General features: G+C 40.9%; 1 protein-coding gene and 1 long non-coding RNA gene across 4 annotated transcripts; both read right to left on the bottom strand.

The window, feature by feature from the left end:
* Positions 1–589: 589 nt before the first annotated feature.
* On the bottom strand, positions 590–4,351 carry LOC141781612 (uncharacterized). The gene is made up of 4 exons (XR_012596901.1): positions 4,122–4,351; positions 3,345–3,433; positions 1,234–1,265; positions 590–1,117 (listed from the first exon to the last, which is right to left on the bottom strand). It is a non-coding gene; the product is annotated as an uncharacterized LOC141781612 (long non-coding RNA).
* Positions 4,352–6,615: 2,264 nt separating this feature from the next.
* LOC141780127 (cytoglobin-1-like) lies at positions 6,616–13,512 on the bottom strand. Of its 3 annotated transcripts, none has more exons than XM_074655219.1 (4): positions 13,355–13,512; positions 13,116–13,264; positions 8,283–8,514; positions 6,616–6,899 (listed from the first exon to the last, which is right to left on the bottom strand). In XM_074655219.1, the coding sequence occupies exons 2-4, from the start codon at positions 13,262–13,264 to the stop codon at positions 6,738–6,740; spliced, it is 543 nt and encodes a 180-aa protein (XP_074511320.1). In that variant the 5' UTR covers positions 13,355–13,512; the 3' UTR covers positions 6,616–6,737. The 3 variants fall into 3 exon arrangements, with proteins under 3 accessions (XP_074511320.1, XP_074511321.1, XP_074511319.1); XM_074655220.1 differs by having other exon boundaries at positions 13,116–13,245; positions 13,348–13,488; XM_074655218.1 differs by having other exon boundaries at positions 13,116–13,497.
* Positions 13,513–15,640: the final 2,128 nt, after the last annotated feature.

Genomic DNA, 15,640 nt, shown 5'->3' with positions numbered 1-15,640 from the left:
AAAAGACTTTGTTCCAAGAACAAATCAGTTTCAAATCAAGCAGATGACATCTGTTTAAAATGTATGGCCCATGCCTGCAGGAATATTATTGATGATTTGTATGTAAATGTGATGACGGAGTTGTTTCATCCTCCATCCATCTATCAATATTTAGGGCTTTTTTTCCAGAGTGCACTGAAGACCTTAGAGCAGGAAATTCATCCTTTCACTCGATCAAGGCAGAAATAGCTGAATAATATAACTTTTTTATGTTTTTACTGATCATAATTGATTGTGAAGCAACAGTGCAGGCAGAATTGATGCATACTTTGAAGGACAACATCATTTACTGAAATGTCAGCCTACGTTTCATATGCAATTTGAAAGATTAATTTTACTTTTTGGAGGCAAAAAGACATTGCTAACTGTATGCAACCAAATGGGAATTGTCAAGAAACAAAACCGACCAGTTTAAACGGCGGAAGCCTGCATTGAAGAGGAAAATAAATGCTGCAATGATGTTATTATAAAAAAAATGCACACCTTTTTAATAAATCATCAGCAAATCAAACACAGGTATTTTCAGTGAATGTGAGAGACAATCTTTGTTGATATTCAGAAGCACACAAATGCATTTCATTGTTTTATTTAATCAGTGAGAACAAAATAAACCTTTTAAAGGATTCACAGAATGGACACAGCCTAAATTGAATTAGGTCACTTGATGAGATATGAGAGAAACTACTCTTTAAGATACTTCCAGTCAAAGCTCATCCTGTCCTCATACATACATTTAACACAACATTACAGTTTTAAAATCAAGAAAAACAGAAGAATCAACAAAATAATTTCTGCTTGTTTTTATGCAGAGGCACATACCATGTTTTATCCATTTATACCCTGATCAAATAACCAACTTTGAAGTGACAATATTGTAAATTCACTTTTCATGACGAATACGAAGCATTTGTCAGGCTTCATCTTCCAAGCTGGAATTCACACATCTGCAGGACACATAGGGGAAGCCAGGATCAAAACAGGCCTCATTGTTTTTTTAGCCCAGTCTTAGAGTCTTAGCGTGAGCTGTCAAGTGCACACAAATCAGAACCTGATCAACGAGAGAGAGCAGTTGAGGTCACTGAGAAAAGAAAAGAAAACAAGTCAGGGTTTGTAGCTTCCAACGTTGTGACGTAAATACACATCTTCTATTTGTTTTCCGGTCTATTCTAGGTAAAATATAGGAATTCGACTCACCTGATATTCACCCGACTTGACTCTGGTCATGCCTGCAGGGAAGGGAGAGCACTTGGAAAGTAAAAACCGACATGCAAAGTCATGAATGATGTAGGGAAGTAATCATTCATAAAAGAATAAATCACCCTGACTCAGCTGAATACACTTGTCACCGTAAAAAAAAGACTCAGATAGCAAATGAGAGATAACACATCAAAGTCCTGTGACCTGCAGGAAACCCCCATACAGTGAACAATTGTCAGTTAGTTTATTACTTTAAGATCTTTCAGTTGCATTAAGTGGCGGTGTGGTTGTAGGGATGTAATGCACTTATAATAATAACTCATCCAAACAGATGATGGATAGTTGTTCTGCCTCTGAATCATTTAGTATTAGCAGTGTAGCAGCGAATACTTAAAAGCTTAATGTGGGGCAGGCATCTTAGCTCTTTATGCATCTGTGCCTCTGTAACATGCTCCACTGCTCCACTTTCTACCCCCCCGTCTGGAGCCCCTTCTGTAAACCTCCCCTAACACACACACACACACACACACACACACACACACACACACACACACACACACACACACACACACACACACACGCACACTATTTAAAAACTGGTTTAGCATTATCCCGGATGCTAAAATACTGCCAAAGATACAAACACTGCTAGCCTCAAATATGTTTTGTTCAAGGTGCAAAGAGTGCAAAGTTTAAATTCTCAAAGGGGTTCGCCACTGATTTTACACATCAATATCAGTTTCATCAGGAGGATCACTCGCTGAAAACATCTGTATGATCTGAGTCTGAGATAACGACACTGATGATGTCATCAGGGCGTAGGAATTACTTACATTTTGGACACCTCACAATTTAAATCCAAAGCCAATGTTCAGTGCTCATGCAAGAAGTAGCATGCTACAGCTTCATAACATAGACCAGTAACACTTTATTTTACAGATCCACCATTTCCTATTAATACCAGAGGAAAAGAACTCGATAAATTGGTAGTAAATAGTCACAAAGTTCTGAAATTTGCTGTTTGAGTTGAATTTGTTTTCTTGAGTTAAAAAGCAGTCAATTTCCAGAGGACTTTCTTTAAAGAAAGTGCTCCATTCAAAACCAAATCGATAAAAACAGATTATTAATTTCAACTTTATTCTTCATATTATTTAATTGTGCATGCTCAGCTTGACCATCTTTGCACTGATTAAATATCCTATAGGTTTCTAGCAATTAATTGGAGTTAACTGAAAGTTGAACACTGTGTCAGTTCTTTTTAAGAAATGATGGGAAACTATTGGACCCTCTTAAACAAAAAGCATCACTAAAAAGCCTCTTTTACAAACTGTGAGTTTGGTTGTTTTCCAGACAGGGAACTCTAATGAAACATGCAGAGGTGGGACCAAGTCATTGTTTTGTAAGTCCCAGGTAAGTCTCAAGTCTTAACATTGAAGTCCAGAGTCAAGTCTCAAGTCCTAAACTTTTAATTTTGTGTCCTAAATAAGTAATAATGCTCTTCATCAAATGTAATGCCATTTGCGTCTCCGTCTATAATATTTGACGCGCACATTTTTGCATACTGCAATTTGTTTTTTGTTCACCACCGCATAGTTTATGTACGTGAAAAAAACAATATTTTGGTCTAATTTTTTCCAACTGCCGTTCAGTAATGTAATCTTCATGCTTGTCTCCTGCAACTTGAATGGATGCTGTTGGGTCAAACAAAGTGCATCAGAGGAATTAGGTGCCGACTTGCTGGGAATGAATACCGTTAACGTTAGTTAATTCAGGAAATGAAGGGAAATTAATTGATTCATAGTACACTTTTTAAATAACGTTCTTTTTAATCATTGGGCTTGGGGGAAGGTATCAAGTATTTTCAAGTCAAAAGGCTCAAGTCCAAGTCATGTCACCTCTGGAAACATGCTATCCAGTTACATCAATGGAACTGTGAGTGCCACAGTTTTGGAACCAACACAATGCACTTAAAGTCAGGATATCTTGGCCTTTTTGCTGCTTGGAAGTGCAATACTAAAATCCCGGGAGTGCCCCTTTAAGGCGCCTGTGGCTGTATCGTACATTTCCTCAGTCTGTTTTCATTGACTTGATTGTTAGTGTGTCCTCACCCTGTGATGCTCACTGTTGTCATTTTTGGGTTTCTGCTGCTCCATTGCTCTTCATGTATGGCACGTCTCTCTCAATGGCCTCTTGCTGCCTGTGATACAGAACATAGTATACTCAATATCAAATGCTCCGTATTAAAAACCACAATGCCTTCTTGAACACACATCTGGAAACAGTTTGGTAAAGGAGCTCATGAGAAAAGGGAGGTTTTGCTGTTTATTAGCTCATCATAATTGTGTAAGATGTAGCTGTTGCCATGCTCCGTGGTGCTGCTGGAGCCTCCTGGTATTTGTTTGCCATTGCTGTGTGAGTGGCTGAGCAGGGCCGGAGGGCCGACGAGAAGATTGCACTTTGAGTCAATTAGCAGCCATGAGCTCGAGAGCTCTGATGCTTTCCCCTCCATTCATCGCTCCATTAAAAGAAAACTGGAATACACTGTTGTTATGTATCGAGCCACTTAATCTGCACACTGTTGCTCAAGGCGAGCCCTAAAATAATCACTGGAGTGATTTCAAATCAATGATGCAGATAACTCTCCCTCACTCCCCCACACATGAAACATACATGCACTTTCTCTGTGTTCATATTTGTTGTATGGGTGGAAGCATTTTATGTGTATTTAGTTAATGCTTTTCTCACAAACCTCAAGCTGTTGAATTTGAATTTTTTTTGTCAAGCACTGGAAAGCATAGCCTGCATCTAAAGTAGTCTCTTATTTCTGCTTCATAATTGAAAACACAGACAGATTTTCGAAAGACCTGCTAAAAGTCAGTACTCACGGTTTGATTTTGCTTTTCTTGAATCTCTGGTGCAGGAGGAGAGCGATGGCGGTGAGGACCGTCAGGGTGGTACACATGGTTCTACCCCTCCAAGGGTCTCGGGCCTTGGGACCGAGTGGTGATTCAGAGCACCGGGGCTTCTCCTCCCATCAAAAGGTTTGAATGGCAAAAGGCAAGAGAGTTTGTCGTGTAACAATCTGACTATTCCCGTCTTTCCTCTTGGCCCTCACTCATGATTGGGGAGATTAGCTCAAGGGATTAGCTCGGATCAAGGCAGGACTAAGAGGTAAACAGAGCATGCTGTGTGTTTCTATTCTGAAAACAACCCACCGCGTCACCCTGTCGTCAGCACAATCAACCTCAATATTGTCTTTTTATTTGTTAAGAAAGGGCAGCATTTTGTAAGAGGGCCTGTTGAAATTGGCTTTGAGTGGCACTTCACAACATGAGTTTACAGTGAGGATTAAAGGGGACCTATTATGCTTTTGTGCTTTTTCCCTTTCCTTTAGTGTGTTATATAGTTTTTGTGCATGTAAAAGTTCTGCAAAGTTACAAAGCCCAAAGTCCACGCCAAAGGGAGTTTAGCCTGGTTTATGGTCGCCGTAGTGAAGCTGGCGCGAGGTGCGTGCGCCAGAAAATTATGTCATCACGGCTTTCACGTGTTGCGCAAAGGCTCTGCAAGTTGTCGCGGCGCTTGGTCATGCACCTCTGAATTTTTTGTTACTGCGAACCCACTGTGCACGCTGCGCCTGGAGACGATCCCAGCTGACATTGGGCAAAGGCGGGGTACACCCTGGACAGTTTGTCAGACTATCACAGGGCTGACACATAGAGACAGACAACCATTCACACTCACAATCACCCCTACGGGCGAGATCGTTTTGTAAAAGATAAAAAAAGGTCCCGTGAAAAGAGTGGCGACCCGAGGGAAAGCACAAAGGGACGGAAAAGAAATTTGACTTTGAGGTAAGCGACAGTAATTATTACAGTACACAAATGCAAAGTTTGGCAGTACGTACGTCGGTGTTCAGTCTTTACTACTGTTGCCAGGCAGCCTACTTTCCTTTCCCGGTAACACCCGTTGACTTCTTGCTTATCAACAGAATATTTTGTTAGTACGTCTCCTGGCGTTTTGGAGCATATTGCAACAAACAATGCGTTGAGCATAAACGCCTCTGTACATGCTCATGCATCTACGGAGGCTCACACCACAGTGTCTCGCGTGAGTTTAAACAAAGTTTAACTCTCCCCCACAGAAACACTGCTCCTGAACTGCCTGAAAGTCCTTGATTTAATTCCCGACTATCCTTGCGTAACGTGGTGATATCACCAAGTAACACTTTTGCACAATACCTGCAACCACAAAGCTAGTTAGAGCGGCGCTGGAGCGAAGTCCGAAGAGCTTGGTTCGGTTGACCAATCACAACAGTGGGCCAGCTGAAGCTGACCAATCAGAGCAGACTGGGCTTTTTGGGGATGGGGGCAGAGCGTTTCAGTCAGAGGTTGAAAAGAGGTGCTGCAGCATATCCGGTATGAGAAAAATAAAACATTTTTTTCAACATTAAAACATGTAAAACATATTCTAGTCGAAATCCAAATTACAAGTATGCACCTTAAAATTAGCATAATAGTTCCTCTTTAACTGATACCAATCAAATTACCGTATATCTGGATAAAACTAATTCACCGTTGGCCAAGTTCCTACAATAATGAAGAGAGAGAGAGAGTGTTGTGGGATAAACAGGGGTATAAATAGGCTCTTCCAGCAGCTTATACTTAGCACTACTGACTCAAGCAGAGAATAAGGGAGCAGTAGGCCAAGCGAGAGAAAGCAAAGGTCTAATTATGTCAACACGTTTGTGAGTAGAAATGCAGGGGAATCAGATTAGAGCAGATATAAGTTGAAAAGGATTCGACATCGTGGCAGCAAGGTCAAAGGGTTTTGTTTGTATTTTTATTTGAAAATTGTGTTAAATACAGATACAAAGGTGAGTCATAATGAAAAAAATTTACAATCATCACAATTCACTGCTATAAATGTAAAAATGTCTTCTTAATATCTGATAAAGTGAGCACAAGTGGACATGGGCTGATAAAAGGAAACATCACATGATATTTAGAAGTATTTACATGGCAGTTTGTTTTAGATATACACATTCGGTAGAAGGCACATCCAAGTCAAATGTGACCTCTTGTCCACTGTTAACGGTTGCATTTTCATTCTCTTCTTCTTTGCTCTCTCCTTAAAATAGTTTGGTCCTTTACAAGAGTATAAAAAAACAAGGAGATTTTTTTTACTTTCTCTCTCTCTCACACACACACGCACACGCACACACACACACACACACACACACACACACACACACACACACACACACACACACACACAGTCAGCCATGAAAAGGGCACAATACCTGTTCTTATTTAGAGCGTATATGTCCCATCAGCCCACGACTATCTTAGATTACATTAAACTGTATTCCCCAGTTTTGTCCCCAGATACATTGCTTCCCGTCAAAGGTCAGTACAGTCAACTCATCCCTCTCTTATGAGGCCGTGGCCCAAACAGTAGAAGTCTCTGGGAGTTCATGGTCCAAAAAACCCAGACTAAAAGCTTCACTCGGTTGAGGTTGGCTTAGTCCAGCCCACTTCCTCATAGACGGCTATGAGGCTGCAGCAGACTGTAGCCAAGAGTTTGGTCCATGCCGCCGCCACCTCGGATGTCACGACCTCTGAAAACTCTTCTCCCAGGACCTCCAGTATCACACCACTCAGGATCTGGCCAAGACACAACAAAACACAGTAGGCTACTTGAGACACATTGAGGTTCCATTAAAGGAATAGTTTGACATTTTTGGAAATATGCTGCAGAGAGTTAGATGACTCATGTCTGTACAATAATTATGAAGTTACAGCCAGCAGAGGGAAACTGTTAGCCTGTCTCTGTCGAAACATAACAACAAATCTGCCTACCAGCAACTCTAAAGCTCACTAATTAACACGTAATATCTCATTGGTCAACCTGGTCTCACGGGAAGGCGTATAAATAGCACGACATTACAAGTACATTCTGCGTGTCATGAGAATGCACTTTTGGTGTGTTATTTGTACGCCACGCAACAAAACTACGGTAACATCCGCAGTGAGGTTTAGGCAATAAAACCAGTTAGGTTTAGAAAAAACATAATGGTTAGGCTTGAAATAAGTATGTAAATTAAGTTAAATATGTACGGAAACAACATAACATAAGTGCAGAAAACACGTCACAAATGTCACTAAAAAACATATGACAAACGTCACTAACGGAACTTACAAAACCGGTCTCGAACACCGGTCTCGAACACCGGTCTCCTGGTTTGAAAGTCCTGTTTGTTGGACTCATCCACCTCCTCTCCAGCACACCATAATCGGTCTTTCTCACTTTTTATTCTACGTTATGTAATGGCAATTTTCATATCTGCAGTTTAACACTGTACCTTTAGATAATCTCAGGGCCTCACATGTTCAACTTCGTCACCATAGGACAGTGACCTGACATTTTAGTTCTCTGTAACTGCAAACAACAGATTGCTGAAATACTTGTTATGTCTTGTGATGCTCTGTTGTCTGCTGTGTGCTGACGCATTGATACACTTTCTATCCTTCTCTTCCTTTCTTCTTTGCACTTATCTTCATGTTATGCTTTAAATGCATAAATACTGACTACTCTTTGTATTCGGGGCTCACTTGCCACAGTCCACAACAGGTGGCTGTGCTCGTGAGTCCATCTGCAGTCCATCTGCAGATGTTTTAGTTATTAATGTATCCCTTTTTATTAAATTCACTGAAAGACAAGTTGTTACGTTGGTTTGTGTCTTGTTTTAACAGAAACTGCCACCACAGTTACTAGCGCTGAGCGAAGTATATTTACGCAGATGTGTTTACATTGCTGTCAGTACTGACTACTAGCATACAAATGACAAGCCAAAAGCAAGAAAGGCGTTCTTATTGCACACTAAATGCCTTTCGCATTATCGCGTCATTCATATGCATTTTTGTGCAAACAGGCTGCATTGCTTGGCAGTTTTGAGAGTCATTATGTTTAGTGACATAGCCAGTTTGTTTTCTGATGTGTTTCCCTCTTTCTCTCTCACCTCAAATCCAAATTCTTTTTGCATTTACCTTAAAGTACACAGGCTCCACTTTGTGTCGCAGTGCGTGGGCCTTGCCCAGCACCTTCAGCACTGATGCCACCTTGTCTGAGTTGTCAAGACTCTCCACCAGTGTATTGAGGGCAGTCATGACTCTGCGAGCATGCTTCCTAAGCTGGGCGCTCCTCTCCAGCTCCTCCGACTCCTCGATGTGCTTGAACTGGCTGAAGTACTGCTTGGACGATGGGAAGTTCACAAACAGCCTGCGAAGGAAGGAGAGCCAGAGTAAATGAGAGATATGAGTGTGAGCAGCTGCTGTGAAGCTCCGCTAATCTCATCGCCCTTCAACCTGAACCAGCTCCATCCTGCAAACCCACGTTCATTTTTTTCCCAGCTGGCAAGATACCATGAGTAAATATCAGCACTGACATGAGAGCGCTGCATATTTTCCCTTTAAATATTTGCTTTAAACTATTATTTAGGAGGTACTTGCGTGGTATGTATTCCACATATTTGAAAAAGTGAAATAAAAACATCCAGCTGCGGGGAAACCATGACCCTGAATACCAATGCCTGGAAGACATAAAAGTCATTAACCACAATAGCTGTTAAACTCATGAATGTATAGCTGTCTAAACATGTACATCACTTTGATTGTCTATTCTTCTGCATACTACACGGCTCGTAAAGTGATCATTAAATAGCAAGAGCAAGCATGTTAACTACTCTGCTGATATGCCGATCTCTTAGATTTACATTCATCATTACTTTTAAGTGCATAGGGCAAACATAAAGTGACATTTGTTCCTTTAATTACTCCTATAAATCATTTAAAAGTTCAAATTGTAGAAATAAATCTTGCAGCATCAGATAAAATGTGCAGATGTTCATCCTTAGGGTGGATCTAACTGATAGTATCTGGGAGGAATTCTGTTTCGAAATTGTTTCAGTTTTCGCTTTTTCAATGTAATCTCAGTGTTTGTATGTTGGTAGAAGGTGGTTGAATCCTTTAGCAAAATAAAGCATATTCTGTATTATCAGTGGTGTAGTGGAGGGTATACGCAGGTATAGGGGGTATACCCACCCCTTTTTATGCCGGTTTACAGTACACCCATAGCCCAGTCGCACAGCAGTTTTTAAAATAGTAACGAAATTTAAAAATAAATGTTTTTTTCGTGATGGTCAGCACAAAATTAATTCGTATGTAATACACGTAATTTTGAACCAGGAAGTATAAAGAGCGAAAGCAAACGAAGCAACAAAGTCAAAGTTGATTTATTTGTCGTAACGTATCGTATCGCAACTTCCGTACTTAAGTTACGGCACTTCCGATGATATTTTATCCCAAACCACGATCTTTTCCTAAACCCAACAAAGTAATTTTATGTTGAAAAGACTGGAGCGGAAATTGGCACATGCGTCATGTGTTGCTGGACATTTGTAGGAATAAACACAAAAAATATGATAAAAGTTCGTGACTATTTCACAAACTGCTGTGAGACTGTGTTGACACCCACCTTTCAGCCAAAAAGCCATTGGAATTTCAGGAAGTTTCAGTTTCAGTTGGTTGCAATCTGCAACCTCACAGCTAGATGGCGGCAAATCCTACACACTGCACCTTTAATTGTTAATAACGTATCCAGTTATCTATGCCTGTTTGTTATGTTAATTATCCCCCCCCCCCCGAGTTGAAAACTCATGGCATAAAGCATATCTTGTACTAGGAATTTGGCCTCTGGATCCACATGTAGCCCCCCTTGTTAACCCAGTGGTTCCCAAACTGGAGGGCGAGACCCTTAGGGGGGGGCCCAGAGTTATAATATGGGGGGCGCGGTGAGGCTAAATATTAGTGATGTATAGTTATGTACTGGCCTCAGGGGGGGGCTTGAAAATATTTTTTCTCTGCAAAAGGGGGGCCCTACAGAAAAGGCTTGGGAACCACTGTGTTAACCTGTTAGGTGTCTGACTGGTTCTGTACTGTGGTTCCTGTCATGCCTCCCTGCATGATTTCACAATTTCTACCGAAGGGTGAAATGTAATTAGAGACGACTGAAGAGATGAAGATGACTACTCAGGCTACCTGATGCTGCCTTCCTGTATGGTTGAGAATTATTATCACTGCAAAGACAGCTGACATTTCATATTTCATTTGGCATAATGTTTATTTTTGTTCAAGTCTACATTTTGACATTTCTTCGCACATCCTGCCCTTTCTGAGAACAAGTAGTCAGTTGAAAGACATTATCGTTGGTTTATATCCGTGTTTGACCCTCAGAGGTATCACAGAGAATTAGAAAAGAGGAGCCTAAAAACTCCCCCCTCCCACAGTCTGGGAAGAGGGCCAATGCATCTGGTTGCTGACCTGATGTCCCATCTCCCACCGTCTCTGCACCAACCAACACAAAAAGGAACCATGCATTTCTCTGTTAGCTTTGAAGCATATGGCTGGATATTTGTCTCACATGTGAATTTAAATGTTTGAGGAGGGAAGAAACAGAATCCCTCAGTTCTGTGTGGAGGGCCTTGGCAAAGTATTCCTAGTTTCACAGCAAACTAATGAGGAACCGTGGTGTTTAATCTTTCTCCCTTGTAATTGCATGACCTGTGGTTGCATATAAATAGCCTCATTAGTATTTTATAATGGTCATTGGACTTTTAATCCTTTCTTATCTATTCCTCAAGAATAACTGAGGAGCTGAATCCAGAGAAAGTTTCTAATTTCAGAGACATAATTTGGATCTTTTACCCTAAAGACATTTCGTTTAAAGGATTCAAGTTGACGCTGAGGTTCAGGAGAGTGACAGTGATCCGCTCTTACTGCTAAAAGGGAAATTTACCACGGTCATGCTTATCGATCAAATCTTCATTCCTCAAATTCCTGCAGGTCGTAGGATGTTTGTGAAGGAATGTGGCGGTAGAAAATGAGGGGCTTAAATTAATGTAGTTTCAAAATGTTTATCATAGAGAGAAGAGGAGCGGGATGCTGATTTGAGTGCTGCAGCTACATCCTAATCAAAGAAATTAAAAAAAATAATACATTATCTTACTGATGGTTACTATACAAGTATATTTCATCCTGCAGTTTTTGCTAACCTCCTGCTCAACTTTCACCTCCTGCAATCATAAAGGATAACAAAGGCACGGTGTGTCACTGCATGTGGCAGTGAAGCTCGTCACACGTGAAAGACCGTCAATGCTCTCACGCCAACATTTGCCGATTCCCGGCAGATTGCTGCTTGTTTGGAGCAGTTTCAGTGTAAACATTAAAGAGTGATAACAGGAACAGGATTGCATCATGAAGTGTTCACTGATGACTGATGAAACATATTTAGCAACACCTATAGTGATAGATGTTGTGATGAAAACTCTCTCCTCCCTTGTCTGCAGATAAAACAGGGCTGTTTTGAAGGTCGGACTGCCTAGTGATGGAGCCATGCTGCTGCAGGTTGCCCGGCCCTCTTTACAGGCATTCAAAATATGACCCGCTCTGAGGGAGGGAGCCCTTTGAGTGCCACAGATGTCTGACTGATGGATTACAATGTTTATCCTTTGCCTCTACTAGATAAACAGGATTAAGAAAAAGGAGGAGAGGTGAGAATATCACATGGAAAAAATATGATTGAGTTCCTTTGGACTGACTGGAAACTTGTAAAGTCAATGAGATGAGCGCAACTGCATTCTGAGGGAGGATAATCGGGACTGAAGTTGATTTAGATAGATATCTTTGCAGTTTTCTGTGGCAGAAAAGCATCACCTTGTGTCTCTAGCAGGTGCATTTATATCAGTGAGGGGGAAAAAGACAAAATGCAAATTTGACCTTCTCAGTGGTGAACTAATTAAAGTTGAAGGAATGAGAAGAAAATTGATGAAAATAGGAATTAGATGTACTTTAAAGTAAACTTGGAAATTTTATCGTTGACATCACCTTTATGAGAATGTTATATTTTTGCTTTATTGAATCTGTTTTAACCATATACACTGTATAGATGGACGACGCGTCTCTACTTCCTCTCACTGTACAGAAGTTAAGCCAAAATATCCCGGATACGAGAGCTGCCATCTTGAGATTTTGCCGTAATTTGGAGCCAGAGTCTGCGCAGTAGTGATCGGACGATGGAGCCGCGTTATCGAGGTCACCCGCCAGAACCAATCGCGAGCCGAGCACGGCCGCAGCTTGTCAGCGAGAGAGACTCACAGCTGCCAATCATCGCGTCTCATCCCCTTTTTATAACATCAAATAACAAATTAAAACCAAACTTATCAGAAAAAGTAACACTTGAACATAATTCAGCATGATAAGAACTACGTAAAATAACAGAACCATCTTTGGGAAAAAAAATTATTTGACATGTACTTTGACTTTTTAGTTTGGCCCATGTCCCATCTGCTAACATGGAGGGGACGGGATTTATGTCCTATACTGCAGCCGGCCACCAGGGGGCGATCAAGATGTTTTGGCTTCACTTTTGGGGAGCTGTTATGTCGTCCATCTTTAAATATATGGTTTTAACCTTCTCTTTTATCTGTTGGTTTGGGTCACTTACCTTGAAAAACAGGACCAAGATGTAGGACCAATAAGAATTCATTGGTCCCTGTTGAATAACTGTTATGTAAATTCTGTGAATTTGTATGTGCTGATTAGTTTGTTGACTGCATTACTGCTGTTCAACAAATTGCCCTCAGGGATGATACATATTACCTTCTATGACATGCACCTGCTGATTAGCCTTCTAATTATACTCAGCATTTATTATAACCTTTGCTACCATTATTTTCTTCCTGTCAGAATAATATAAATATCTTCCTAACTCTGTTAAAGATTTCAAACATAAAACAGTAAAAAACTAAGAAAAAAGAAAAATACCTGACTAGGATGGCCACCCCGACGTCGTCACAGTTCTGGTAGACTTTTGCCCAGGAGTCCTGGATCATCAGCCTCTCCTTGTCAGTCAGCGGGCCCGGTCGCTCCAGGTGGTCCCCCTCTCCCTCTCCCTCTCCCTGCATCCTCTCCATCTGGGAACACAGTTGTGCAGCAGAGCTGAGCATGTGCAGAAGGCAGGGTTGATGAGAGTAACCACCCCTCCCTCAAAATTAACACTCTACCTTTTTTCTTCTTTATATCTCTTTCTTGGTGACAGAGGAGGAAAATCTGGTACCCTTCCCCCCTTTTTTTCTCCCAGAGAGAATCTTTGCTCTCCACCTCTGAATCTCAGCTGAGCGAGAGTGTGAGTGAAGAACAGGCTGCAAAAATACAAGAAACACACGCAGCGGACGAGGAGGAGCTTCTGTACTCTCTCTTCTTCACTCTCACTCTCTCTCTCTCTCCCTTTCTCCCTCTACCCACCTCACCTTTGTAGGTGGTGTTTGATGAAAACATGATGAGATAGGAGACAAATCCTTAATAAGAGAGTCAGATATGTAATACATGACATTATGAAATAAGATAAAAGGAGCACACCGTGACCTCTTACCTCCGTCGTCATCATTCCAGACTATCCAGGAGATTAACCTGTGATATTGAATTTCTCGCAAAGCCCTGCCGACGTAAATGTAGAAACAGATAATTAAACAGTGTGACGTCCATCAGAAATAGGGCATGCGTCTATTCATTTTAATTTGTTCTGTGCTTCTGACAAGATACAGATTATACGAGCGTGTTTTCAGTCCATTTTTCATTACTTTACCCCTTTTTCATTTTGTGCACACACACACACACACACCCTCGAGAGAGAGAGCCACACAGCTCTCACTGCACTTTTTCAATACATTTTCCAGCTTTGTTGTGGCAGGGGTTATCAGTGGGAATTCATATCTCGCTTGTCACGGCTGAAAACTTGAGAATGTTCAAGTTTCACGCTCCATGGGCCGGGGCAAACGGGGGCCAATTAGCCAGGAATCTGTGGCAAAGGAGAGCAAACACAGGAGCAGTGAAAAGACATCAGATATTGTAACAAAAGATCAGATTGAGGTGATATTTACAGCCTGACGGTGGAGGTCCAAGGTGCCAACAACGTTCGCACCCATGTTAAACATTCACAGAGTCCCTGAAAGCATACCATTAACAATCAAGTTAGTGGAAAAAAATGTGCTTAAGGTAGACACATCTCATATTTCCGGCTGTGCCCCAAATACCTCAGGCACTCCCAATTTTAACAATAAGATCAGTGTTCGTTCATATTAGTTTCTCACTGCTCAAGTTTATGACTACCAAACTGGCTGGTCTACGATCAGATAGTTAAGGTCAGATTAGGGTTGACTTGGTCAATGATTGTAGATCAACATGCTCCTGCTCGTACTGGTTTATGTTTCTACAGAGGAACTCAGATACATTTTTTTTGTAATGCTTTATAATTATTTCCACTGTCTGCACCCACACTAAACTAGTTCTTCATATGAATGTGACACCTTTAACCCACTCTCCACAGAAAAACAAAGATCTCATCTTTATCTCATTATGTTACATCCAAAGACATAACTCTACTCAGTAGATTTAGGGCTGATGAGTGATGACATCTAGTGGATAGTTGGAGTAATACTGCTTTTTCATGTGCTGTCAGAAATGCAATATTTGAGATGAGTTTATGTCAATTATTTATAGAAAAGGGCAATAATTAATGCTGCAGTAGGTAGAAATGGAGCAATTGTGATTAAAAAAAGTAACTTTTATAAAATGGTCACTATATCCTGACAGTAGTGCATGAGATAGGTAATCTGAAAAAAATCATGTGCCTCTGTGTCCTCCGGTGTTCCTAATGGCATCTGCAAGATTTCACAGACCGGAGGAAAACAACCAATCAGAGCCGAGCTGGAGCCTGCCGTCTCTGAGCAGCTGTCAATCATTTGCAAACTCTGATCAAACAGTCAAACTAGTCAGCGCTGATCAAATATGAATCAATATTCTGTTACTGTAATGACTATTTCTCTCCTCAAATGTTTTCAGAAACATCTTGTAGTGTACTGTTTACCTGTAAAATGAGAAAGTTTGTGACCCTGCAGCCGTGTTGAGATCTATTGAGGAAATACCAAGCACAGCCAATAGGAACGCTCTCTCGCTGAAATGACTTGTGATTGGCCAAAGTCTTCCGTCACGGGCTAGATGTTTTAAAGCCTGAAAACAGAGCCATGAGGAGGTGCAGAAGTCTAGTTTTCTCTCAGAACACTTGAATTACAATATGCTGAAAGGTTTTTATGGACTTTTTGCCCAATGATGCCAAAAATAATGTAAACAACAGGTTTTGATTTGATCACATCTATTCACTGACACATTTATCTGCCTAATTACAGTTTTTCTCATTCGCTTTGGATCAATTCTTGAATGAGAATTTTTTATTTTTTTCCAAAACATTAAGTTCAGATCTCTTACCAAGTAGTTTGTTGTTCACAACAGAT

Source organism: Sebastes fasciatus, chromosome 13 (assembly GCF_043250625.1).
Source record: "Sebastes fasciatus isolate fSebFas1 chromosome 13, fSebFas1.pri, whole genome shotgun sequence".
NCBI lineage: Eukaryota > Metazoa > Chordata > Actinopteri > Perciformes > Sebastidae > Sebastes > Sebastes fasciatus.
This window is presented reverse-complemented; position numbering and strand designations above follow the sequence as displayed.

Excerpts from the sequence above, each read along its gene's own strand:
- LOC141780127 (XM_074655218.1), bottom strand. The coding sequence starts at position 13,297 with ATGCTCAGCTCTGCTGCACAACTGTGTTCCCAGATGGAGAGGATGCAG. Across the intron at positions 8,515-13,115 it reads GGGGTGGCCATCCTAGTCAG|GCTGTTTGTGAACTTCCCAT; the intron begins GTATTTTTCTTT and ends CTTCCTTCGCAG. Across the intron at positions 6,900-8,282 it reads TGGAGCCTGTGTACTTTAAG|ATCCTGAGTGGTGTGATACT; the intron begins GTAAATGCAAAA and ends TGTCTTGGCCAG.